Source organism: Saimiri boliviensis, chromosome 9 (genome assembly GCF_048565385.1).
Source record: "Saimiri boliviensis isolate mSaiBol1 chromosome 9, mSaiBol1.pri, whole genome shotgun sequence".
Classification (NCBI taxonomy): Eukaryota; Metazoa; Chordata; class Mammalia; order Primates; family Cebidae; genus Saimiri; species Saimiri boliviensis.
This window is the reverse complement of record NC_133457.1, coordinates 117,392,759-117,418,808: the sequence shown is the minus strand read 5'-3', so window position 1 is coordinate 117,418,808 and position 26,050 is coordinate 117,392,759. Positions and strand designations below refer to the sequence as shown.

Here is a 26,050-nt window from a genome sequence, read left to right as displayed (position 1 = left end):
GAAGGGTAGAGACCCCACATCTTTTACTCACCTCTCTAAACTCAGGCTTATAGATAGCCTGGTACTTGACAAGTATTCATGATGGGGGTTAAGCTGAGTATATTATTGAATAAAACCACAATAATTATTAGTTTGCATTTCTCTTGAATGTTTCCTCCAGAGTACTAAGATGTGGAACTTAATGTGTTTCCCTTCTTGCATAGGCTGTTGGGAAGCTCAGCGCCATATCTGCAAACCTTCACAGCCAAGTCTGTAAATCAACATGCACGTTTATTTTCAATCCTGTTCTCACTTGATGTTGCCAATATTTTTCCTATCTTCTTTTGTTATATTTTAATTCGTGCTCTCATAATCTATTGTATATGTCCTTGCAAGACACTTTAAACAACATCCTTGCTTGAATTAAATGAATTGCATAGCCTGTCGAATTTCTGGCCTGCAAAGAAAAAGAATGCCTTTTCCCACATCATGGTATGCCTCCAGAGCAATAAAGCATCCTTAGGTTACCTGATTTCTGGTGTCCAAACCCCTTAGGGAATAAGGTTTACATGACTGGGCACAGTGGAGTGGCTGAGAAGCTATTTCCTTCCGATTAGGTAGGTAGGCGGCAGTGGAGGTGGTGTTCTGGAGTAAATGAAGGTAAAAGGCAGACAGACCGCAAAATCTCACAGAACGTGTTTTCCCTGCTCTGACCATGACCTATGGTTACTGGGGAAGGAAAGTGCCTACCCAGGTCAACCCGGAAGCCTCAGTAGGTGAGGGGCACTGGGTAGAATACTTGGGGTGTCAGGGAGGCATTAATGCGAGAGGAGTCAGATGCTCAGTTTTTATTGGAGTTGGGAGGGCAGCCCCACTTCAGGGGAAGCTATTTCTGCAGGACGATCGGGGAGAAGGGAGGACTCCACCCAGGCTGTGTTTGCCCTGCTCTGTGTGTTCAGCCACCAGGCTCTGGAAAAGGAAGCAACGTGCGGGGATCCGGGCTCCGCCAGGCACTGGGCAGCACCCGCTGGAGACCCAGGACCCTGTGCAGGAGCAGCTCCGGTGACACCAGGGGACTGAAGACACTCCCACAGGGGCTCAACAGGTAATGGCTTTCAGATCCTTTAGGCATCGCTGGAGGGTTTGTTGTTGGTAGTAGACAGTGTCAAATAGAAGCCAGGAGTCAGAGCCGGTCGAGTTTGATCCCAGCTCTGCCTTCTGTTCACTGTGTGGCCTTGGGTGTATGTGAGCCTCAGTTTCCCTATCTGTGAAACGGACCCAAAAATAGCACTCATCTCAAAGTCTTCAGCGTCACAAGGAGCAAATGACGATGTGGTCACTGTTGGCGCACAGCCACATACATAGCTCCTAACTGGTGGAATCATTGAGGGTCATTTCAAGCACAGGACTTGGGGAGAAGTCAGCGGAAAGAGGGATACGCTGTGTGATCTGGGGATCCGTCAGGGCAAGAATCCCCCACAGCCGAGTGGAATCTGAGCCTTCACCTCAGGTATTGCCTACAGAAGTGGGGAGACAAGAAAAAGGACTTGCGGGGTGCCTTTTGTGAATCTTATTTAACGCTCATGACCATGCCGTGAGGCAGGTGCTGATTCAGATCCCAGCTGCGTGACCCCTGCTGTCTGCATGTCCCTCTGAACCAGTTTTCCGCCTGGGAGAGTCATTGCGATTAGAGTGCTGTGGGTGTGCTGGAGCCACACCGCCAGATGCCAGCCTCAGCCCCCCTCCCTGGGCTGGCCGGGTGCCCTCAGCCCTCTGGGCCTCAGATTCCTCATCTGTAAAATGGACCTAATAACAGTACTGAGATCAAAGCGCCGAGAGGACTAACGCACGTAAATACCTCTGCACTTAGTGACTCTTAGCTTACCATCATCTCCATTTACAACCAGGAACGTGAGGCTGGGGGAAGGAGGGAGCTGGAACTGGCTAAGGTCTCATGAAAAGGAAGCTGTGGAATTGGAGTCCAGTCAGGCCCGGGGTGAGGGGGCAGCCAGTGAGACTCTCACGTTGGGCACGAAATTTTAGAGATGCCAAAAACTCGGTCAAGGAGATGAATGGTATGTTAACACGACATTTTTTAAAGTCAGAATTAATGGCAAGACACCCATGATGAGCAAAATATAATCATGCCAGGGAAAGACAGGATCCAGAACAGCGTTAATTTCTATTTTCATAAATGTCATGTTAAAATACTATTCATCTCCGAGACCGAGCTTTGTCGTGCCTCTTACATTGTTCCCCCCGAGTCCAGGGCCCGACCCGCCTCAGCCTCGTTGGGATCCTGAGCTGATCACAGCGGCCTCAGGTCCTGGGTGTATATACTCAGGGTGTGTAGAGGGTGCTCATCCTGAATAAAGACAACAGACGGGGCGGGGCATGCTAAAGTAGTTTTTCATTTAAGCGAGGGTAGGGAACAAGTCATGTCCCAAATCACAGGAGATTCTTTTTCTCCAAAGAGTTCTGGAACCGAGAAGGGTTTTGTTTTTAGAAAAAAGGTGTGGGCTTTGGGGAAAGCAACAGGCCCATTAAAGCCCATGGATTCTGCCTGCTTCACCATGACAAGAGACAGACGTGGAGAGAGAGGAATTGAAAAAGGCTTTGGGTTGGGGGTGGGGGTACCTTTGCACCCTGCGGGACCAGCTGTCCTGCTTGAGTCTTAGATGTGAGCTGATTGTCTCTGTGTCTGCAGCTTCTCTTCAAGCCAGGTGCCCTGCCGTGAAGCAGTTTAGGATTCGCACGCCTGAGTCACGTGGACGTGGGTTCAGACCTCAGCTCTAGCTCTCCGCAGCTTTCTGTCTGCCACTCTTGGGCAGGTAGGACTAGCAAGGTGCTTACCCTCATGGAGTTGACATTTGCAAGACGAGGGGATGGCATCGCTCAGCCTTGGTTTCTTTATCTGTGCAACCAGGGAATAATGGGCTTCTGTAAGGGAAAAGGAGGCAGTGTGCGTGAAGTGCCTGGCACCAGGGTTAGGGCGAGGGTGAAGCACCTTCCTGTGTCTTATATCTTTGAGGGATAAAATGCAGGGAGGCACTCACTGTCTCCTGCCGATTCTGCACCTGAGAGGGTGGCCTTCCTGCATTTTGTGCCCTGCTTTGCTCACCCTGGCGCTGCCTGGCACATAGTAAGCCTCCAATTAGCATTGCCTGCTATTATTATGTGCTTAAAAATGGTTCAATAAGACGATGCAAGTGAGCTCTAAGGTGTCTAGGATTACCACCTGTTTGTGCAAACATAATTAAGTACTCCAAAGCAAAACATCCATCACCAAGCATCCCGGAAACACCCAAGGTGATTTCCATAAAGGCACCCCTGCCCCTGGACCCACAAAGTCCCATACCAGGAATCAGGGCTTGGGTAGCACAGTGAGGACTGGATTTCAGTTCCTCGTGTTCCCTTGTGCAGTAGGCAACCTGTAGCACTGTACATGGCACTCCTGATCGTAGCTACTGCATTCCTAGCACCGTGCAGGCGCACACAGTAGCTGCAGGATGGTGGGGCAGGCAGAGCGGGTCTGTTATTGTTCCCCCTGAAAGGTCTTTGCTGACGTTGGGGGCAGAGGGCTGGTTCTGATGGTTATGCCGGCCTGGCCATGTTCGTGTCACCATGAGCTGGGTGGTGAAAAGGGCCTGGGGTTTACCTACATTCCATTGCATTGATCGAAGGTGTTGCTTGTTTACTTGGTGACTCATTCTGTCAGCATTCCACCCTTCAAAACCACCCCACTTCCATTCAACAGTCACCCAGCTGCCTGCTGGCCATGGAGTTTCAGAAGTGCTCTCCCCAGGCCAGCTGGCACAGGGTTTGGCGTTTGGCCTTTGTCCAGGAAGAAGGCCGATTGTTAATCTGTAACGACAAGGAGGTGACATGGGCCATCAATCACTGTGTAAAGGAGGAGGGATTTGAGGGCAGCTTCCAGGAGGCCAGTTCACTCATGGATCAGAACACAGAGCTAACACAATTAGAGCATTAACACGATAAATGAATGATATTAGCAATCACTAACATTTACTCCCCTGACTACTGCCAAGCCCTGGTGCTAAATCCTTACAATGATTATCAGTGACCCTTCAGTTATGCAATCCTCACTTTATTTTATTTATTTATTTATTTACTTACTTACTTATTTATTTATTTTGAGACAGAGTCTTGCCCTGTCACCCAGGCTGGAGTACAGTGGCTCAATCTCAGCTCACTGCAAACTTGACCTCCCAGGTTCAAACAATTCTCCGGTCTCAGCCTCCTGAGTAGCTGGAATTAAAGGCATGTGGCACCACACCTGGCCAGTTGTTTGTATTTTTAGTAGAGACAGAGTTGCACCATGTTGGCAAGAATGGTCTTGAACTCCTGACCTCAAGTGATCCACCTGTCCCAGCCTCCCAAAGTGCTGGGATTAAAGGCGAGAGCCACAGAGCCCCGCCTAATCCTCACTTTAGATTGTACCGTATATATTCCTTGTCTAGTTACAATTTTCCCATTGCAAGAATGAATATGCAACAAATATTTTGTATTCCATGATGTATTATGTTACATATAACTATTTCATAAAGCCGGGTGCGGTGGCTCACCCCTATAATCCCAGCACTTCGGGAGGGCAAGGTGGGCAGATCACCTGAGGTCAGGAGTTAGAGAACAGTTTTGCCAACATGGTGAAACCCTGTATCTACTAAATATACAGAAAAAAATAGCCAGGCGTGGTGGCGGGCACCTGTGATGTCAGCTACATGGGAGGCTGAGGCAGAAGAATCGCTTGAACCCAGAAGGCAGAGGTTGCAGTGAGTCGAGATCGCACTACTGCACTCTAGTCTGGGCGGCAGAGCAAGATTCCATCTCAAAAAACAATTCATAAAATTATAGCATCACTTATATAGCAGAAGAGACAACAGAAAGTAAGAACGTCGAAAGTTGAACAATGAGAACACATGAGCACAGGGTGGGGAGCGTCAATCACACAGTGGGGTCTGTTGGGGGGGGTGCTAAGGGAGGGACAGCAGGGGGTGGGGGGTTGGGGAAGTTGGGGAGGGATCACATGGGGAGAAATGCCAGATATAGCTGATGGGGGATGGAGGCAGCACACCCCCTTTCCTTCTATGTACCTATGCAACAATTCTGCATGATCTGCACATGTACCCCAGAACCTAAAGTATAATTAAAAAAAAAAAAAGAAAGAAAGAAAGTTAAAAGAGTCTAAACTCTGGACTTGAGTTTGCGAGGGTTAAGTCCTGATTCTCCCACTTACTAGAAGATGATCTGTATTAGTCAGCCTGGGCTGCAGTAACCAAAATACCACAGACCAGGTGGCTGAAACAACAGTCATTTGTTCTCTCATCGTTCTGGAGGCTGGAAGTTCAAGATCGAGGTTCTGGCTGACCCATTTCTGGTGAGATCACTCTTCCTGGCTAGCCAACAGCTGCCTTCTGGCTGTGTCCTCACACAGTTGAGAGACAGAGAGACCCAAAGAGAGAGAGAGAGAGAGAGAGAGAGAGAGAGTATTCTTTTGTGTCTCTTTTTATAAGGACACTAATTCTATCTGATCAAGTCTCCCCTTCTGACTTCCTTTTGCCTTGATTCCTTAGAGGCCACGTTTCCAAAGGCAATCATATTGCAGGTTCGGGCTTCAACACACGAATTTTGGAAGGACATATTTTGATCCATAGCAAGATCTTAGGTGAGAAGCTTAAGTTCCCTGGGTTCAGGTTCTGAATCAGCAAAATGGGAACAATAAAAACCCCTGCCGGGTAGGGTTCTGATGAGGAAGTAATGAGTTAACGCAGAAGAGCGTTCAGGAATGCCTGGCATAAGGTATGCACTATAGGAATGGTAGGCATTATGACTGCTAATTTATGGCCCATTTTATTTAAGGCTTATACTAACAGCTTATCTCTATTCCTCAACTGCTGTGCACCAGCCACCGGGTTATACCACACACGGGCCACGCCCTTCTCATCTTCACAGGCGCCTCATACAGGGAATCTGTTCTGTCCTTCCCTCCACCCCCTGCTTCTCAGATGAGGAGCACATGGCTGGCGTGAGCCAGAGGGGAGCCCAGGCAGAGGACTTGCGCTTTTTCACCACCATGGACGATTTTGCTCACGTGCTCTTCAGAAATGCAGATCCCCACGTGACATCTAGCCTCAAACACGAGGAGGAAACTCCCAAGCCCAGGCACTAGGGCAGAGTCCCTCATCCTCAGCACTAGCAACCCTCTGCAAAGCAGACAATTCTTTGCTGGGGGAAGGGGGCGGTCCTGGGCATCGCAGGGTATACAGCAGCATCCCCAGCCTCTACCCACTGGATGCCAGTGCACAATCCCCAACCCTGAACCCTGACAATCAAAACTGCATGAAGGCATTTCCAAATGCCCCTTGGGGGCCAAAATCGCCCCTGGCTCAAGAAACACTGTAATCCACTTATTGTCAGGAGAAACAAAGAACAGCGTGTCTCCAAAGAGAACAACTTTAGCAAAGCAATGTGAGTCATCAAGGAATAGGACAAGATCCGAAATGTGAAATATATAGTCCTGGAAAATTGGGACCAAAATAAAATACCCTAGACATTGTAAATATGTTATATATATTACATATATAATACATATACATATATTACATATACATCTCTCTATATATGATATATATATATCATATATATATATATATATATATATATAGAGAGAGAGAGAGAGAGAGAATCCCTGACTTACAGTGGGGTTACATCCCTATAAACCCATCATAAAATTGAAATATTGTAATTTGAACCATCACGAGTTGACTTTGGGACACCTGTATCACTAACACCTGCTAGGAGCGTGCCCTGCCAGCCACGTTCCCAACACATTTACCCCTCCCAAGATGTATCAGGACATTCCTCGACCTCTCTGTGCTCCGGTTTCCCCTCAGACAACTGGGAAAATAAAAGTACCTAACCCAGCGGGATGTTGGGAGGACCAAGAGAAGCAAATATATGCAAATCAGAGCTGCTCAGTACAAAGAAAACACTCCAAATGTGTTTATTATTATCACTATTATGAATCCTGTCATTTTCCACAAGAAGGATACATTCAGAGGGGTCAAGTGCTTTGCCCAAAGCCCAACAACTCGTGGGAATTTACGGAGGCTGGTCTCCTGTTCTTGTTCCCAAGAACTCTTGTTCTCAAGAGGAGAGAGGGGAGCCCCAGAGACGCCGGAGAGACGGACCTCTGGACTCAGGCAGCCTCCGCCCACCTCCCGTGGGGCCTGTGGCCTTGCTTCTGAACAGCCAGCTGGAAAGCTGGCCCTGCCCTCCGGGGGAAGGGAAGCTGGAGGCCCAGGACAGTTCTCTTGATCTGCAGGCTGACAAAACAGTGCACCAGCAAAGCAGTGTTCCTAGAACGGATGTGAGCGTATTCAGATGCCTGGGCTGACCATGGTCTGTGGACTCCAAAGCCTGAGATCACTCCTTAATCTAAGAATCCCTAGGCCTGGTTCTCTAGGGCAGGGTAGGCAGCAGCCAGGAGAGTTCTCTGACCCAAGGAAACACTCACTCACCCCAGAAATATCCAAAATAGGGGTTCTCGGCCATGGAAATCACCTAGAGATCTTGAAAATACCCTGATGCCCTGCCCCACCCCAGAGAATCTGCTATCTGTCTGGCTGGGGCCTGGGCATGGGGATCTCAGAACTCTGCCGGGGATTCTCTCGTGCAACACAGTCTGGGGACGGGCCCCCAGGACGCAGGCAGGAGCAGGGGAAGTGGAGGGGCTTTCTCATCTGAACCCCCACAATCAACTTAACCCCCAGTGGTAAAGTGCCAAACCCTCAAATACAAGCCTCATTTCAAAAATAACGCCCCTCCCCCCGCCACAGGGCAGCTTAGTATGTTTAATGTAAAATAAAGTCATAAAGACAAAACAGCTTAGAGTGTTTAATGTAAAATAAGGTCATAAAGAGAAAACGCTCATACAATTGGTTCATGAAAGAAAGGGCATTTTAACACGGCATTCAAACTTTCTCTTTTTCAAAAATGAAAGCTAGCTCTTTCAATGGTATGTTTATCATTTAAAAAAAAAAACTCTGATTTATTTTTCTCCTTTTTGGAAAATAGGAGAAAACTTTATCACAGACAAGAATTATTGTCTGAACTGCCTTGAGCCTCGGTTTTCCCATCTATTAAATGAAGATTTTTTTTTTTAAAGTCTCCGCCCAAGTCATTCTGGTTTGCCCGGGGTTTTCCAGTTTTAGCCTGAGAGTCCTGTGTCCTAGAACACCCTCATTCCTGGAAAGCCTCGACAATGTTCCCCATCACAGTTTTTTTTTTTTTTTTTTTTTTTTTTTTTTTTGAGATGGAATCTTGCTCTGTTGCCAGGCTGGAGTACAGTGGTGCAATCTCGGCTCACTGCAACCTCCACCTCCCGGGTTCAAGCAATTCCCCTGCCTCAGCCTCCTGAGTAGCTGGGATTACAGGCATGCACTACCAAGCCTGGCTAACTTTTTGTATTTTAGTAGAGACGGGGTTTCACCATGTTGGCCAAGATGGTCTCAATCACCTGACCTCGTGATTCGCCCGTCTCGGCCTCCCAAAGTGCTGGGATTACAAGCATGAATGCTATTTTTTATAGGTGTCTGATCATGAGAATCGCTGTGGCATTTGCTAAAAATACAAATTCCAAGGCCCCAACTTGACTCTTTGGTGAGAGAATCCCGGGAATCAGAAATGTTGCCAGATTCCTCGGTAGAGTCTCACTACCAGGCACCTGGGGGATAAACCGACTTCAAAGAGCAAAGATCATATCGCTGAGAGTCTTGTTCATGCCAACACTTGCATGGTGCTTGTGTGCCAGGCCCTGTTCAGGGCACTTTGCTTATTATATTCGGTGATTTAATTCTCATACCAGCCCGTTGAGATGGAGGCTATAATTATCCCGGTTTTTATAGATGAGGAAACTGAGGCCCGGGGAGGCTCAGAATGCTGAGGGATTCCAAACTCTAGAGCCCACATTCCTAGCCTGTGTGCTTCACTGATGTCTACGCAGAGCTGCAGCACTGGGCTGGCACGTGGCAAGCTCGCCACACAAGTCATAGGTGGTTATCATTAGCATTCGTTCCTTTTGGGCATGGAAGGAGTCGCCATCTTCTTGTCGCCTGTTAACAGAAGGCTTCATTGCAAAACATCAAAACGCTCCTTTCGCCCTTCCCCGTTGCTTGGGTCTTGTCCTGTAGGCTGAATAAACTCATTTCTGCTAATACTGAAGTCAGCCAATAGATGGCAGTAACCTTTTGCTTTTGTCCCACCCAGCTAAATCCCGTTCTTTAAAAGGTTGATGGACAGGCAGGAGCAATTTCACAACACATGCATTAAAACTGCTGGTGGAAAGTGACAATATCTGAATCCAGGTAATCACTGAAAAAGACACACCACTGAATTTTCCTTCTTTCATTCCCCTTCACCTTGAAGTGGCTGAGAGGCTGCTTAGGATGTGCAGTGATCAGAATGTTACCCCAACTCTGTGGGAAGAAAAACCTCTCCTGCTTCCCTTCATCACGGATCTTCCAGCTCCAAGATTTTTCATAACGTCAAGCATTGATGGAAAGTAGCTCTCGGTTAGAATTGAATTTACATTAAATAGTAAGATCATTAAAATAAGGCTTGTAAACCTACTATTAAGATAATTTTAAGGCCAGTTGCCGTGGCTCACGCCTGTAATCCCAGCACTTTGGGAGACTGAGGCAGATGGATCATGAGGTCAAGAGATCGAGACCATCCTGGCCAACATGGTAAAACCCATCTCTACTAAAAATACAAAAATTAACTGGGCGTGGTGGTGCATGCCTGTAATCCTAGCCACTTGGGAGGCTGAGGCAGGAGAATCACTCGAACCAGTGAGTCAGAGGTTGCAGTGAGCCAAGATCGTGCCACAGCACTCCAGCCTGGTGACAGAGTGAGACTTTGTCTCAAAAATAGTAATAACAATAATAATAACTTTAAACCTTGTTGAGACTGAATTTAGAGATACTTTGTGTATATATATTCTTGCATGTGCATATATGAACACACGTGTTTGTGTGTAACCTTAACTAAGACATTTCACCTACATGCCTCTGTTTCCACAGCAGCAAAGTCGAAATAGTAATACCTCTGCCTTATTGGTTTGCTGCAAAGAGCAAATTAGTTTTACTGTAAACAAAGCTCCTAGAACAGTTTCTCAACAGATGGTAAGCACTCACCAAATGTTATTGTTATTATTCTATCATTTCTGTAATTTTCAGAGTTGTTGTCATTATTTTTACGCACAGTAGGTTCAAATTCTGCTAAACGTTTTGTAAAGAGCCAGATAGGTCTCTGCTGCACGTGCGTAACTCTGCCATCATAGTATGAAAACTATCATAGATAATAATAAAAGGGCATGGGTATCTTCCAACAAAACTTTATTTGTGGATACCGAAATTTGACTTTAATTTTCATGTGTCACGTTCTATAATCCTTCTGATTTTTTTTTAACCGTTTATAAATTTAAAACACATTTTTAGCTCACTGGCCTACTAAAACAGGCAAGGGGCTGAATCTGGCCACCACTGTTCTTTGCCACTCCTGGTCTTGAGGATTCACTGTTAGATTATTGATAATGTCCCATTAACAGACAGAAATGAGGATCTGATGCAAGTGTGTGAGTCATGGATTTTATAAATAGAAAATAGCGCAGAACAACAAGTGTCCTATATGTTTTAGCAGCGCTCAGCTTTATTATGTGGTATCATCAGAAAACATACACATATTTGGTTACGTATTAAATTCCTGCAAGAGAACACACGGTGAGATCTGTGACCCTTTGTTTCTTTTTTGCCCTCCTCAATATCCAATTGCTCGATGCTTCTGCTCCCAGGGAGTCAAAACACACCAATGGCAAGAGATCCGCAAGAATCCCTGGTGACACGCTAGCTCCTTTTAGCCAGAAGTCAGAAGTTCTCATCTTTATTCTCAGAGCCACTAGAGCAGATAAGTCAGCACCTAGGTCTTCGGAGATGGGCTACGTTGGAATTATGTGTGCCAAATAGCTTTAGGTGGCAAGACAGCAGGCCTGCGGAGTGGCTGCAAGGGTCTTTGTGTAGAAATCAGATAGGCTAGGGGCCAGTTCCTCGCTGGATGTTTGCCCTTGCTGAGTCTTGAAGGTTCGTTCCCTCATTTTTGAGAGGAGCTAGTAATATGCAGGACATTCCGGTGGTTAGAAGCACAGCCAGACTGTGTTTGAATCTTGCTCATTAACCGGGTGACTTGTGGAAAATAATGTAACCTCCCTGAGTTTTGGCTACCTCGTATAAAGAATGAAGTCATGATACCTCTTTCTCACAGGAGTGCTATAGGACTACATGACACAATATAGGTGAAGCCCTCAGAAATTAGAACTTGGAATTGAGAGCATGCTAAGTAATGATTTGCTCTTATCATCATATTATAACAAAGCTCTTCGGAGGTTTGGTGATGATGTGGTCATGTCCCTAGGTCCGCTCCTCATCTGTGAGAGCTGTCATCAGTGGGTATTCCCTCCTTGACTAATAAACAATCATCGAGCTCCCAATAAATGCAAACGCACTGCTAAGATTAGGAGGTATACACTTGGGTGAAGGCAGACACTTCCTTCGACCTCAGGGTGCTTACAATTTTTTGTGGAAGGGAGACATAAATTAAATGTTCAACTTTGCCCTCCACCTATGGGACAATAACCACATTAATGGTCATTTCAGAACCATCCTACCCAGCACTGCCACAACCTGCCACCTCCCATAATGATCCCGTCTCACATTACGTTATTAATTACTTTTATTCGACCAGGCGCCATGGCTTATGCCTATAATCCCAGCACTTTGGGAGGCTGAGGCGGGTGGATCACAAGGCCAGGCATTCGAGACCAGCCTGGCCAAGATGGTAAAACCCTGTCTCTACTAAGAACACAAAAAAATTAGCTGGGTGTTGTGGCATGCACCTGCAATCCCAGCTACTAAGGAGGCTGAAGTAGGAGAATCACTTGAACTTGGAGGCAGAGGTTGCGGTGAGCCGAGATTGCACCACTGCACTCCAGCCTGGGCAACAAAGAGAGACTCCATCTCAAAAAAAATAATAATTACTTGTATTCAAAACTTAGAACTCTATGTGTTTTTGTTTAATACGTACATATGTTTTGCTTAGCATAAGCTGGACATTGTCCTAACCACATCACAAGCATTAACTCATTGGGTCCGTGTAGCAGTCTCATGAGGCACAGAGAGGCTAATTAACTGTCCCAAGGGCACACAGCTATGAGGGTCAGAGAGAGGATTCATGCCCAGGCAGTCTTGCTCTAGAGTTTGTGCTCATAACCGCTGTGCCATGCTGCCTTGAACTATCAGAAATAACCTCGTTTGCAGATTTATTGTTCATATGTTAATCGTCTCCCTGCATATCATATTTCAGCTCCATGAAGTCAGAGGGCCTTGCCTGTTTAATTCACAACTGTAACCCTAGAGCCTGGCACAGCAATAGGTGCAGAGTTGTGCTCAACAGACACAGTCATGTGCTGCATAATGATACCTTAGTCAATGATCGACCACGTATACTAAGTGGTCCTGCAAAATTATACTACTATATATTTACTGTGCTTTTTCTGTTTAGATATGTTTAGGTACACAAATACTTCCCAGTATGTCACAATTTCCCAGAGTGTTCAATGCAGTCACATGCTGTGCAGGTTAGTGGCCTAGGAACAATAGCTTATACCATACAGCCCAGGTGTGTAGTAGGCTATCCCATCTGTGATGTTCACACAACCGTAAAATCGTCTAATGATGCATTTCTCAGAGCATTTCCTTGCCGTTAAGTGACACATGACGATATGTGTTAAATCAATGAATGCGTGAAGATATACCCGAGTAAGTATGTAATTACAATCCCTGCTAAATGCTATGAAAAAAGGCAGTAGCGTCAACGGTTTGAATAGGGGATTAATTTAGTTTGAGAATCAGAAAAAGCTAAAACTTACTATTATTTCAATTACCCTCATTCTAAAATCTTATATGATAGCTGTGACTCTAGCTAAGAAAGAAAAAAAAAATGCTTGCTGCACTGAATACACTTTTCATGATGATAAATATGTCCCCCCAGCAATGAAATGCAGCTGAAAATCATGACTGCATTTAGCTTTAAATCTCTTGAATAGATGAGTCCAGAAGCTCCTTTCTATTCCCCAAAATAAAAGTAAGCAGTGATATGGTTTGGCTGTGTCTCTATCCAAAATCTTACCTTGAATTGCCATCTTCATAATCACCACCTGTCCAGGGTGGGACCAGGTGGAGGTAATTGGATCATAGGGGCAGTTTCCCCCAGGCTGTTCTCGCGATACTGAGTGAGTCTCACGAGATCTGATGTTTTATAAGCACCTGGCATTTTCCCAGCCTGCACTCGCTCTCTCTCCTGGTGCCTTGTGAGGCGATCACTTCTGCCATGATGGTAAGTTTCCTGGGGCCTCCCCAGCCATGTGGAACGATGAGTCCATTAAAACTCTTTCCTTTAGGCCGGGCGCAGTGGCTCACGCCTGTAATCCCAGCACTTTGGGAGGTCGAGGCAGGTGGATCACGAGGTCAAGAGATTGAGACCATCCTGGTCAACATGGTGAAACCCCATCTCTACTAAAAATACAAAAAAATTAGCTGGGCATGGTGGCACGTGCCTGTAATCCCAGCTACTCAGGAGGCTGAGGCAGGAGAATTGCCTGAACCCGGGAGGCGGAGGTTGCGGTGAGCCGAGATCACGCCATTGCACTCCAGCCTGGGTAACAAGAGCGAAACTCCGTCTCAAAAAAAAAAAAAAAAAACCTCTTTCCTTTATAAATTACTGTCTCGGGTATTTCTTCATAGCAGCGTAAGAACGGACTGATACAAGCAATTTGTTCTGATCTCAGCTGGTGCTAATACAACCATGGGCAACTTGCCAAGCCTGTGCACCTTAGTATCACGTGTAAGACTTTGGCTTCATTGGGTTTTAATTTCTTTCTCTCTTCCTCTCTCTTTTTCTCTCCATTATAGGAGCAATGGGTAACCAGATGAGTGTTCCCCAAAGAGCTGAAGACCAAGAGAATGAACCAGAAGTGGAGACTTACAAGGTATGCAGTAACCATCAGCAGAAAAAATATGTGTGTGTGAACTTCCTGTATTCGACAAGTGTGTTGAGTCAAGGCCTGGCTGCTGATTGACTATGTCTGCGTGTGGAGTGAGGATAACCTAACAACAGGTTTCAGAATCAGCATATTAAATTCTTGCTCCACCCCTGACTTGACAAGTACCTATTTGAGCCTGGGGTCGCCTTCATGCCCCAGAGTTTCCTGTGAGTGTGGGGTCCCCCGAGCTGAGGCAACCCCCATGGTGTGCGCTCATAATAACTGGAATCCACTCTTAAAGTGAGTTATTTTGGTTCTCCGAGGCGTGACAGAAAGCTGAGGAGTTTCTAGAAACACAGCCTTTAAGTTAAGTTTGATTTTTGTGAGGCACCCTTGTATCTTCGAGGTTCTTTCTTGAGTTCTGATTTTCCCCCGGAGACTTGTCTCACAATGCTGCATGCTCTGTTTCAGGACAACATGAGGACTCCAAACGGGATTCCGGTGGTGGTGTCGACCCATACAGTTCAGCACTTCGAGGAAGGTCAGTGCCACTCTGGGAAGGGCGGCTGTCCTCTCGGGGAAGGAGGGTCTGCAGATGATGTTTATGGTGAAAAAAAAAAAAAAGGTTGAAGCCGCAGGCTCACTTTGAAAACATTTTTATTCGTTCCTTGTGCTACCTTAACAAAGCACCACGCCCTGGTGGCTTAAACAACAGAAATGTATTGTCTCTCAGGCCGGGTGCAGTGGCTCAAGCCTGTAATCCCAGCACTTTGGGAGGCCGAGGCAGGTGGATCACGAGGTCGAGAGATCGAAACCATCCTGGTCAACATGGTGAAACCCCGTCTCTACTAAAAATACAAAAAATTACCTGGGCTGACTCCTTCTGAGGGTCATCAGGGAGAACCCGTTCCATGCCCCTCTCATTGGCTTGTGGATGGCCATCTTCTCCCTGCGTCTTCATGTCATCTTCCCTCTGTTCATGTCTAAATTTCCCCTTCTTCATACGGAAACAGTCATATCAGGGCCCACCCTAATAACCTCATCTTAACTTGATCATCTGCAAAGACCCTGTTTCCAAATAAGGTCACATTCACATGGGGTTAGTACTTCAGCATCTTTGTGGGCGATATGATTCAAGCGTAGCCACGGATCTGTTGTGAGTGTGTGTGACAGCTGGGGGAGACTGAAGGGTTACAGCAGATAAGATGATCAAAGCACTGGAGTGAAAACGTGAAGCCTGGAAGACCTAGGTTGCAATCCGTGCCCCGCAGGTTACTGACTGTGTGACCCGGAACAAGGCATCTGCTTTTCTCCACCTTAGTTTTCTCATCTGTGAAATGGGGATAAAAGTTCCTACCTCACAGAATTGCTATGAGAATTAAAGGAGGTTGTTTATTAAACATTTACCATAGTCCCCAGAGATGTTTCATATGTTCCCTTCCCCTAAATGCGCACTGCCATTATCAGCACTGAGCAATTCCTCAGAAACTGGTAAATTATACAAGACAACAGAATTTTGTCCACATGAGGGCAGTGTTAAAACTGAGGCATGTACTTCCCTATTTGACTTTATCCTGGAGTATAACACGATATATTCAATGCTTCCAGGGCGGTCAGGTTCTACTATGTGATGGATACATACAAATTAAGAAGAGGTAGTTGAGGGTAAGAACTCTGCAATCGGACTGCTGGCTTTGCCACCTACTAGCTGTGTTACCCTGAGCAAGTTACATAACCTCCCTGAACCTCTGGCTTCTCATCTGTAAAGTGGGAATAATAACAGAACCTGTAGCATAAACATCAGATAAAATACAAGCACATATCACAGTGCCTGGCAGATAATAAGTGCTCCCATCATTATCATATTATGGTTATGGTTGTTGTCATTCACATTTAAGACTTTGGGCCTTGGCTTCCTTTCCTGAATAATGAAGGAGGTATCTCATAGCATTGGTTCCAAAGATTTTAGAATTTCCTGGGGAGTGTATTAAAATTTCCATGCCCTAAAATCTCATTCCATAGCTGCTATTCAGAATACCCTACAAGGTTGGGGACTGAGTATCTGAACTATTAGGGGCTCTCTAGAACGTTCTTCTTTAAAAAAAATTCATAGCTTTAGGGTACAGTGGTTTTTGGTTACATGGACGTGATTATTTAGTGGCAAAGTCTGAGCTTTTAATGTACCTGTCACCTGAATAGTGTACATTGTACCCAATAGGTAATTTCAACCCTCCTTCCACTCCCATGCTCCCTTCTTTAGAGTCTCCAATGTCCATTATATTACCCTATGCCCCTGTATACACATAGCTTAGCTCCCACTTATAAGTGAGGACATGCAGTATTTGGTTTCTGTTCATAAGTTGCTTCACTTAGGATAATGGCCTCCAGTTCCATCCAAGTTGCTGCAAAAGACATTATTTTGTTATTTTTATGGCTGAGTAGTATTCCAGGGTGCATACACATGTCTCACATTTTTTTTATCCACTCATCAGCTGATGGGCACTTAGGTTGATTCCATGTCTTTACAACTGTGAATTACGCTGTGATAAATAGGTGTCTTTTTCGTATAATGACTTGTTTTCCTGTGGTTAGATGAAGATATGCAAATGGCCAACAAACGTATGAAAAATACTCAGCATCACTAATCATTAGAGAAATGCAAATTAAAACCACAGTGAGATACCATCTCACTCCAGTCAAAATAGCCATTATTAAAAAGTCAAAAAAAATAGATGTTAACACCAATGTGTTGAAAAGGGAATGCTTTTACCCTGTTGGTGGGAATGTAAATTAGTACAATCTCTATGGAAAACACTGTGGAGATTTCTTAAAGATCTAGAAGGTTCTGATGCATAGCCACGATTGAAAACCACTGGACAAGCTAGTGTCTCAGGTCTCATCCTGCCATTAAATCCTGTGAGTCAAACTTACACTCTGATGTACACACAATGGATTATATTTATAACAGTATCCTTTGATGAAAAGTGTGAACACTGGCCATTAGGATGCACAGGCTTTGAAACGAGAATCATACCGTGTTTATAACTTCAAAACTGTAGATGTTTGTTCTTAGAAATTTCAAATGATGCTCATGTATATGGTAAGTTTGACATCAGCTTTAATTCATTTTGGGTTTAATATAGCAGATCTTCAAGTAGGCGCTCAGAATATGACATGCTCTACAAAATGGCTATATTTCTTTATCATTTTGTTATATTATCATCATCATTCCCTTTTGTTAAAAGATTTTATTTAGAGTAGTTTTAGATTTACAGCAAATTTGAGAGAAAGGCACAGAGTATTTCTTATATTACTTCCCTGTAAATGTGCACAGCCTCTGCCATTATCAGCATCCCCCACCATCAGAGTGGTATATTTGCTAAAATCAACGAGCGTGTGTTGGCCTATCATCGTCATCCAGAGTGCATAGTTTATATTAGGGCTCACTCTCTCTTGGTGCTGTATATTCTATGAGTTTGGGCAAATGTATAATGGCATAAATCCACCATTATAGTATCATACAGAGCAGTTTCACTGCCCTAAAAACAAAGCCAAAAAAACCCTCTGATCTGCCTATCCCTGTCTCTATCATTACCCTGGCATCCACTGATCTTTTTCCTGTCTTCATGGCTTTGTTTTCCAGGATGCTGTATATTTAGAATCACATAGTATGTAGCCTTTTCAGACTGGTTTCTTTCACTTAGTGATACACATTTCAGTTTCCTTTATGTCTTTTCGTGGCTTGATAGTGCATTCCTTTTTCATGGTGAATAATATTTCTTGTATGGATGTACCACAGTTTATTTATTATCCATTCACCTACTAAAGGACGTGTGGTTGCTTCCAAGTTTTGGCAATTAGGAATAAAGCTGCAATATACATCTGTGTGCAGGCTTTTGTGTAGACATAAGTTTTCAGCTCCCTTGGATAAAAACCAAAGAGTACTGTTGCTGGATCATATGGTTGGTAAGAGTATATTTAGTTTTCTGAGAAGCTGCCAAACTGTCTTCCAAAGTGGTTGCTGCACCATTTGGCATTCCCACCAGCAGTGAAAGAGAGTTCTGTTGCTCCATGTCCTCACCAGCATGTGGTGGTGTCAGTGTTCTGGACTTCGGCCATTCTAATAATTGTGCAGTAGAATTCATAAGAGGGAAGCAGAAAGGCTCAAATAGGAAAACATGTGATCATGGGAGCAGATGTCACAGAGAGAAAGAGAGAGGTGAACTGCTGGTCCTGAAAGTGGGAGATGGAGCCACAAGCCAAGGAATGTAGGTGACCTCTGGATACTAGAGAAGGGAAGGAAATAGATTCTCCCCTACAGCCTCTAGAAGTTGACCCATTTTTGACCTACAACCTTCAGAGCTGTAATATGTTTGTGCTGGGGCATTTGGGGTGATTTGTTACAGCAATCAGAAATAGAAACATATCCTCTCAAGCATTGGACTCTAATAAACCCGGGCATAGGTTTTCGCTCTGCCACTCACTAGCAGTACAACCTTGGCAAGGAAGTTGTATTCTGAGTCTCACCTGTAAAATTGGAATAATAGTATGAACTTTGTAGAGGAGCTCTAGAAACAGCAGCTGGCACAAAATAAATGTGCTGAAATAAAGGAGTCTGGGCAAAACTAAAAGTACAGGCTATTGGGGTGGGTGCAGTGGCTCATGCCAGTAATCCCAGCTCTTTGGGAGGCTGAGATGGGAGGATTGCTTGAGCCCAGGAGTTTGAGTCCAGCCTGGGCAACATAGAGACCTTAGTTTTATTTAAAAAAAAAAAAAGTGAGGTTATTGTCATACTTACTGTTTATCATTGGCTTTTCCTGACATATCAACTGACCAGATTTTCCCACCTGCATATTATTTATTCCTAAAAGTTCATAGATCTTTGGAGAAATAAAAATATCTCATTTTTGCCCTTCTTTAATTCCTTTCTAGCAAATGTATCACATTAGTTCTCAGACTTCACTGCGAGTATGTGGCAGAGACTAAGACATGCTTTCTCTCCCAGGACACATCATTTTCCAGAAACAGAAGGAATATTTGACCTGAATAAGAGGCTTCTAAAATTAATATCTTCTTTTTTGCTCCAGTCATTGTTTCTAAAAAGAATCACCTAATTTTGCTTTTTTTTAAAAAAAAAAAAGATGTAAGTGGAATCATTTTATTGGACTGAAATTGTTAACTTGAGCAAAGTGCTTCTGCCAATAACATAATGAGTGAGAAGACAAGCATTTGCCAATATCAATGCCTGGGCAAAGAGGAGTGGGGAACCCAATGCCAAAAAACATAACTCCCTGATATAGTTTAAAAAAAAAAATTAAGGCAACAGCACGAGTCTGGAAGGGAGCAAATACACGTGTTCTCCTAGTGTCCACTCTCTCCCTCCAATTGGTCTTATATTTTCATATGTTTCCATGACTCAAGTAGAAGTCCCTGAGAGCAGAGTGCTTGCCATCCTTTGCTGTTGTAAGTCTCAGAGCTCAGCCCAAAGCCTGAGATACACTAGACTTAAGAGATGGTTGATGAGTGAACAGTGGCGTATTAAGCCAGTGGTAGCAAAGGAACGAAATAATAAGGCTCCAGTGCAAGTTCCCAGACTCTGTTGCACTCAGCTTCAAGGAATGCAACCCTGGCTAAGTAAATATCACTTTTAATTTGAGCAAGAAGTCTGGAAGTGGCAGTTCTAAATTTGGTGCAGCAGTCTTACAACCTCATCAAAACATCAAGTACACGAGCCAATTGTGACACTCCTGCTCACAAGATGGCTGTCACAGAACCAAGCATCACATCTCTACAGCATGGGATCCAAAAGCAGGAGGGAAAAGGCTAAGCTTGGCCACCATTTTTTTTTTTTTTTTTTTGCCTTGTATTACGAGAGAAATGAAGATCTTTCCCAGAAGCCTCTGCCCCCATGTAGACATCCTCTTATTGGCCAGAGCAACATCACGTGGCCCATACCAGCTGCATGGGATGCTGGGAATCAAGCATCTCTCTGAGCTGAAAATGAATAATAATTATAATACATCGTTGTGGCTGGAGAGGATTGGCTATTGGGCAGGCCATAAACAGTGTCTGCCAGAGGCGATTCCAAAGAATTATTAGAATTGAGCAAAAGAAAGTCGTTTATATCCTTACTCTGACTTTCAAAAGACATTAAAGAGATCTAACTCATGTCCTTACCACCACTCTTCTCTCTCCTCCCATCACCTTGCTGTATATCTGTCACTCAAGAGACTTCCTATCCTCAACTCTCCACCTTGAAACTTTGCGAGACACCCCATCCTCACGAGGCAGGAGAATAGGGTCTGGAGGCAGGGAACCTAAGAACTTCCTAGAACTAAATCAAGTGGAAAAACTCCAAGTTTCTACACCCAACAATGGGAGTAACTTCACTTCAGCTATGGCAGGAAATATCCTCTTCATTTGCATAGTGTGTACGCCAAGTCAATAACTTTGTAACTTCACTTCATCCTCTTCATTTACATAGGCATATACAAGTAACCAATGGGAAACTGCTAGAGGGAATTTAAAGCCCTGAAAATTCTGTAACCAGCACTCTTGAGCTACTTGCTCAAGCCTGCTCTCACTCTGTGGAGTGTACTTTCATTTCTATAAATCTGTGCTTTTGTTGCTTTGTGCAATTTGTCTAATTTTTTTGTTCAAAACACCAAGAACCTGGACAACTCTCCACTGGTAACACTCGCAGGCACTCTTTCTCCTTTCCTTCCATTGCGCTGTATCACCACTCAGTCTAACGTATAACAGAGAGTTCTGAACACTGGCTCTCCCAGATGGCCCAACAACCCCTTGTGCCTCTGTCTTCCTTCGGAGTGATCAAGAGCCATGAAGAAATCTCATCCTTCTCAAACTCAGTGTTTTTTCTCACCAAAAGTCTAGCAGAGAATTCCTGTTGGATAAAATTATCTTCCCTATTGCATTATTTGATAGCTGATAGTCTCCAAGGATGCACACACACACCCCACCACCCAATAACCCATGCTTCCTGGTATTCACACCCCCGTGTTGTCCCCTCTGGGCTGGTCCTATATAGCCAACAGTATGTAGTAGAAGGAATGGCCCAGGACTTTCAAGACTAGGCCTTAAGAAGCCTTGGAGCTTATACCCTGTCTCTTGCAATGCTAGCTCTGGAAAAGGCTAGACACAATGTCAGAAGTTCTACCCTGAGATTGCCATGCTGTGAAAGAGCCCAGGCTTGTCACGTGGAGAAGCCATGAGGCAAGAAAGAGAGAGGTGCTCAGCCAATCCCCAAATATTCCAGTCATCCCAGTCCAGGTACCAGACCTGTGAGTAAAGAAAACATCATGGGAATTTCAGCTAATAGATGCCACATGAAGAAGGAACATAGAAACCAGCCCACAGCCAGAAATAAGGCTACAGACATATATCCCTATGTGAGCCATCCCAGCCATCTTCATCCTTTTAAGGCACCCCAGCTGTGAATCCAGACATCATAGAGCAGAGATGAGCAGATCCTATTGTCTCTGCCTGAATTCTTTTTTGTTTGTTTTGAGACAGAGTCTCACTCTGTCGCCCAGCTGGAGTGCAGTGGCACAATCTTGGCTCACTGCAACCTTCACCTCCCGGGTTCAAGTGATTCTTCTGCCTCAGCCTCTAGAGTAGCTGGAATTATAGGCGGGTGCCACCATGCCTGGCTAATTTTTGTATTTTTAGTACAGATAGGATTTCACCATGTTGGCCAGGCTAGTCTGGAACTCTGACTTCAGGTGATCTGCCCACCTCAACCTCCCAACGTGCTGGGATCACCTCACCTCTGCCTGAATTCTTAATGCATGGAATCATGAGCATAATAAAATGGTGGTTAAGTCATTCATTGTGGGGATGCTTGTTACATAGTCACAGATAACTGAGATAACTATTAGTATGCCTTTTAATTCTTTGTATTTTACTTTTATATATATATACTTACATAAATACTAATTAACGTATATGAATAAATGCAATCATATTTTCTGCTATTGCTGTTTTGGTGGAAACTTTCTTTTTCTTTTTCTTCTTGGCTCCTGCCTCATCTCACATCTTCCCTAACCCTGCCAAGGACACCCAAGCTAACGACTTATTTCTTCTTTCATATTTTTCTCTTTGTTTTATACTTTATGAAAGACAAATCTGAGACACAATAAAATTTTGAAGGGTTTATCTGAATTGAGGCAACTTATTAATTTCAGAACATGAAACCAAAAGGGAGTTCGTGTTTTGATGACAAAGCATCACATGTAAGTATTTAGGGGAAACGCAGAAGCACAATATAAATTTTTTTTTATTTTTTACAATTACGCAGTTGTCTTATTTGATCTATCTCATTGGAAAGTACCCAGTTATATAATTTTATGTTTGTTGGCTGTTTCTGACTGATTGAGCTCAAGTTCTGGTTTTCTTTAGCATAGGCATTTACAAGAAACAGTTCAAGTTGTTCTGCTTATGTTTGCAAATCAAGCAAGGTTTAGGTCACTTATGTGGTCTCACAGGCTTTGTCTGTCCAGGGATTCTTCAGGTCTGCTCTTTATTTTAATTTACTTTAACAATCCCCATACAGACACTTCACAGCACATCCATTAATAGTGTTATTTTGTTACTGTAGTAATCTTCCCCATCTCACTTAGCAATATGTGAAAATCCCTCCAAATTCAACTGGTGTAACTTTAATTCATTTTTTTAAAGCTACAATGTATCTCAAGGTAAAGACATGCCATATAATTCATTCAGCCATTATGCTAATGTTGGGCATTCCAGTTTTTTTCTTATTTTTCTCCCACAATTTTTACCTGAGCATAAGTTATTTTTGTTGTTGTTGTTGTTTTGTTTTAAGATGAAGTCTTACTCTGTCACTCAGCTGGAGTGCAGTGGCACAATCATGGCTCGCTGCACCCTTGACCTCCAGGTCTCAATGGATCCTCCTGCCTCAGCCTCCTATATAGCTGGGATTGCAGGCACACACCACCACACTTGACTTAACTTTCTAATTTTTTTGTAAAAATGAGGTCTCCCTTTGTTGTCCAGGCTGGTGTCAAACTCCTGGGCTCAAGCGATCCTCCCTCCTTGGCGTCCCACATTACTAGGGTTAGAGGGCGCAAGCCACAGCACTCAGCTGGCACAAGTATTTTTAAACCCCTAATGTTCACCCAATATTGAAAGTTATTTGGAATACACTTAGAAAAATTCTTATTCACATTTTTCAAAAATAACACATTGGCATTTATGTTTTAAAATGTTAAGGCCTTTTTTGTACTTACCATGACTGATACTCTGGGCACAACTCACTCTTCATGTCTCACACAGTCTGATTTTATTAACTTCCATGCAGCTGCTGTTGAGTAATACACAACCTTCTCTTTGCCTCTTCGGACTGAGAAGAAAACGAGGCCGCACACTTGGGCCCGAAAGGTAAAAACATGGGCATAGTTTCATGATCACTCGTCTCTCTTGAAGGATAGACCAAGAGAGACAGGAGAGAGCAAGGGACAATATGAAAAAAATATGGAAAGAAAAACAGCACTGGCAAATCACAGCTGCACTCAGTTCTCTTCCTCAAGGTGCATTTTTCTCCAGATCTTGAAATAGAATAAACACACCTACAGTTCTGTTCCTAGAGTGGACATTTAAAAAAAATATATATCTGCTTTTCATAGCCTTTGACCACCCCAGAAAGAACTTATCAAAAATTTTCATTTAACAACAATAAAAATAACCAACGAGACCAAAGAAATGGTAAGGTGCCCTCCAAGTTTCTGGAAGTTTATCAGTAAAAGAAGCATACTATATCAGTGGGTAGGATCCGTTATATGCGAAGCGTAGCTCAAAGAGCAAATGTTTCTGGGAACAAGAACTGAAAAATGTAAGCAGAGCCTGCCTCCACGTGTGGGTGCAATAGCAGCGACCAATAGCAGTGGCTCTGAGTTGTCCCTGGGCCAATAGCATCACATCACCTGGGCACCTGTTAGATGTGCAGTTTCTGGAGCCGGAGCCCAGATCTTCTGAGTCAGAAATACCTCCTCCACTGGGGGTGGGACCCAGCCATCTGTTCCCACAACCCCTCCTGGATATTCTTGCACTGGCTCAAGTCTGAGGACCATGTAAGAACTGGTTCAAGGCTCTGAGTGAAACGGAGCTTGCGGGGCACTGGAAAACCTCCTTGTTTATAGGGCTCCATGCAGCACCAAGGATGACTGCCATGGGAAACCCTTAGCCTATAATAAGATATTTCAGTGACAGCCTGATTTTAGGACTTTCAAATGAAATTTCCCAATTAAAAAAAAATCTAAACACTGTTGGCCAATCAGCAGTCATCATAGTTGGCAACCTCTGATAGTGTGAAGTTTTGTGTTTTTTTTTCCCTACTTCAAATCCCTCAAAAAAGGCGATTAAAAAGTCATCATCATCATCAAGTTATCACAGCTTAAAGCAATAAAACATTGAAATCCTGTAACCAATTTCAGCTGTGCTTGCAGATTTCTGGGCTCACCAGGCATCCTGCCGCCACCATGTGCTTCCCATGTGTGTGTTCCACAGAGAGGGACAGTGAGGGCATGTTGCCAGTGGCTGGTCCCCTTTGCAGCTTTCTGTCACATGGTCTTAAGCCAGTAAGTTGGATATGTGGCTAATACATGAGTCCTTTTAAAAATGCCTTTCGAGAGTTACATCAACTCCAGGTGACATAAAAGGAAAAGCTGGATTTTGTGAATTTGCCAAGCAGAGGCTCAGACTCTGCAATATGGAGATGTCCCCAAGGCTGTGACACTCATTCCCCGTGCAGGGACCACCTGGCCTAGCCACCCCTCCAATCAAAGCTGGTGCTCATTAGCACCTACCTTGCTGCTGGGACAGCCCCAGGTAAATTGGAAAATAGGTCAAGTGTTCAGTCCACTTTGAATCCCACCTCTTGTTTCGTTTTTTCTTTTCATTATTTCTTCCTTTCTTAATGGCATGGATGGGGTAGGTGCATTTATGTAGTATACATTCTGAAATGATATAAAGATAAGGCAGAGAAAAAAAAACCCACCCTAACTCTCATGGCTCCCCAAACCCCATCCTAAATGTCCTTCCTTAGAGGCAAATGCTGTACAGTTTCTTGTATACAAAGGTATCCCAGGCATGTCTATAAATTCTCTCTTCAACCTCCCAACACCATTTTATAAAAAATGGAAACCTGTATATGCTGTTGGACACAGCTTTTTTTTTTCTTACTAAAATTCCTTGGGGAATTTTAATGCCTATGGAGTATTTCATTGTAGGGACATATGAGTATTTATTTTTTTTAACTTGTATTTATGTTCCGAGTACACGTGCGGGAAGGTAACTCACGTCATGGGGATTTGTTGTACAGATTATGATGTCACCCAGGTACTAAGCTTGGTACCCAATAGTTATTTTTTCTGATTATCTTCCTCCTCCCACTTTCAAGTACGCCCAGTGTCTGCCCCTCTTTGTTCTCAAGGACATATGATAATTTATTTAACCAGATTTCTACTAATATTTAGGTCATTTCCAGGTTTTTTTTTTTTCCCCAAAATTACAGTAGTCCAGCAAATAGTTCCAGAGATAAGCCTTTGTGCCCTTATGCAATTCTATTTCTAGGATAACATTCTAGAAGTGGAAATTAGGCTGGGCACGGTGGCTCATTCCTGTAATCCCAGCACTTTGGGAGGCCGAGGTGGGCAGATCACAAGGTCAGGAGATTGAGACCATCTGGTTAACATGGTGAAACCCTGTCTCTACTAAAAATACAAAAAATTAGCCAAGCATGGTGGCACATGCCTGTAATCCCAGCTACTCGAGAGGCTGAGGCAGGAGGATTGCTTGAACCTGGGAGGCAGAGGTTGCAGTGAGCCGAGATCACACCATTGCACTCCAGTGGGGGGCAACAAGAGCAAATTTTTGTCTCAAAAAAAATCACCTTTTAGAGTGACAATTCAGTGATTT

General features: G+C 44.1%; 1 protein-coding gene across 12 annotated transcripts in view; it reads left to right on the top strand.

Moving 5' to 3' along the window:
* Positions 1 to 703: 703 nt before the first annotated feature.
* BCAS1 (brain enriched myelin associated protein 1) overlaps positions 704 to 26,050 on the top strand; it is a 118,064-nt gene continuing 92,717 nt past the window's right edge. For 4 of the 12 annotated variants that reach the window (XM_039479465.2, XM_003932593.4, XM_074406671.1 and 1 more), the window contains exons 1-3: positions 705 to 1,084; positions 14,025 to 14,101; positions 14,567 to 14,636. In XM_039479465.2, the coding sequence (XP_039335399.2) occupies positions 14,030 to 14,101; positions 14,567 to 14,636 (142 nt within the window). In that variant the 5' untranslated portion in view covers positions 705 to 1,084; positions 14,025 to 14,029. Of the gene's footprint in view, positions 1,085 to 14,024; positions 14,102 to 14,566; positions 14,637 to 26,050 lie in introns of all 12 variants that reach the window. The other 8 variants (XM_039479467.2, XM_074406673.1, XM_074406672.1 and 5 more) reach the window with 4 other exon arrangements.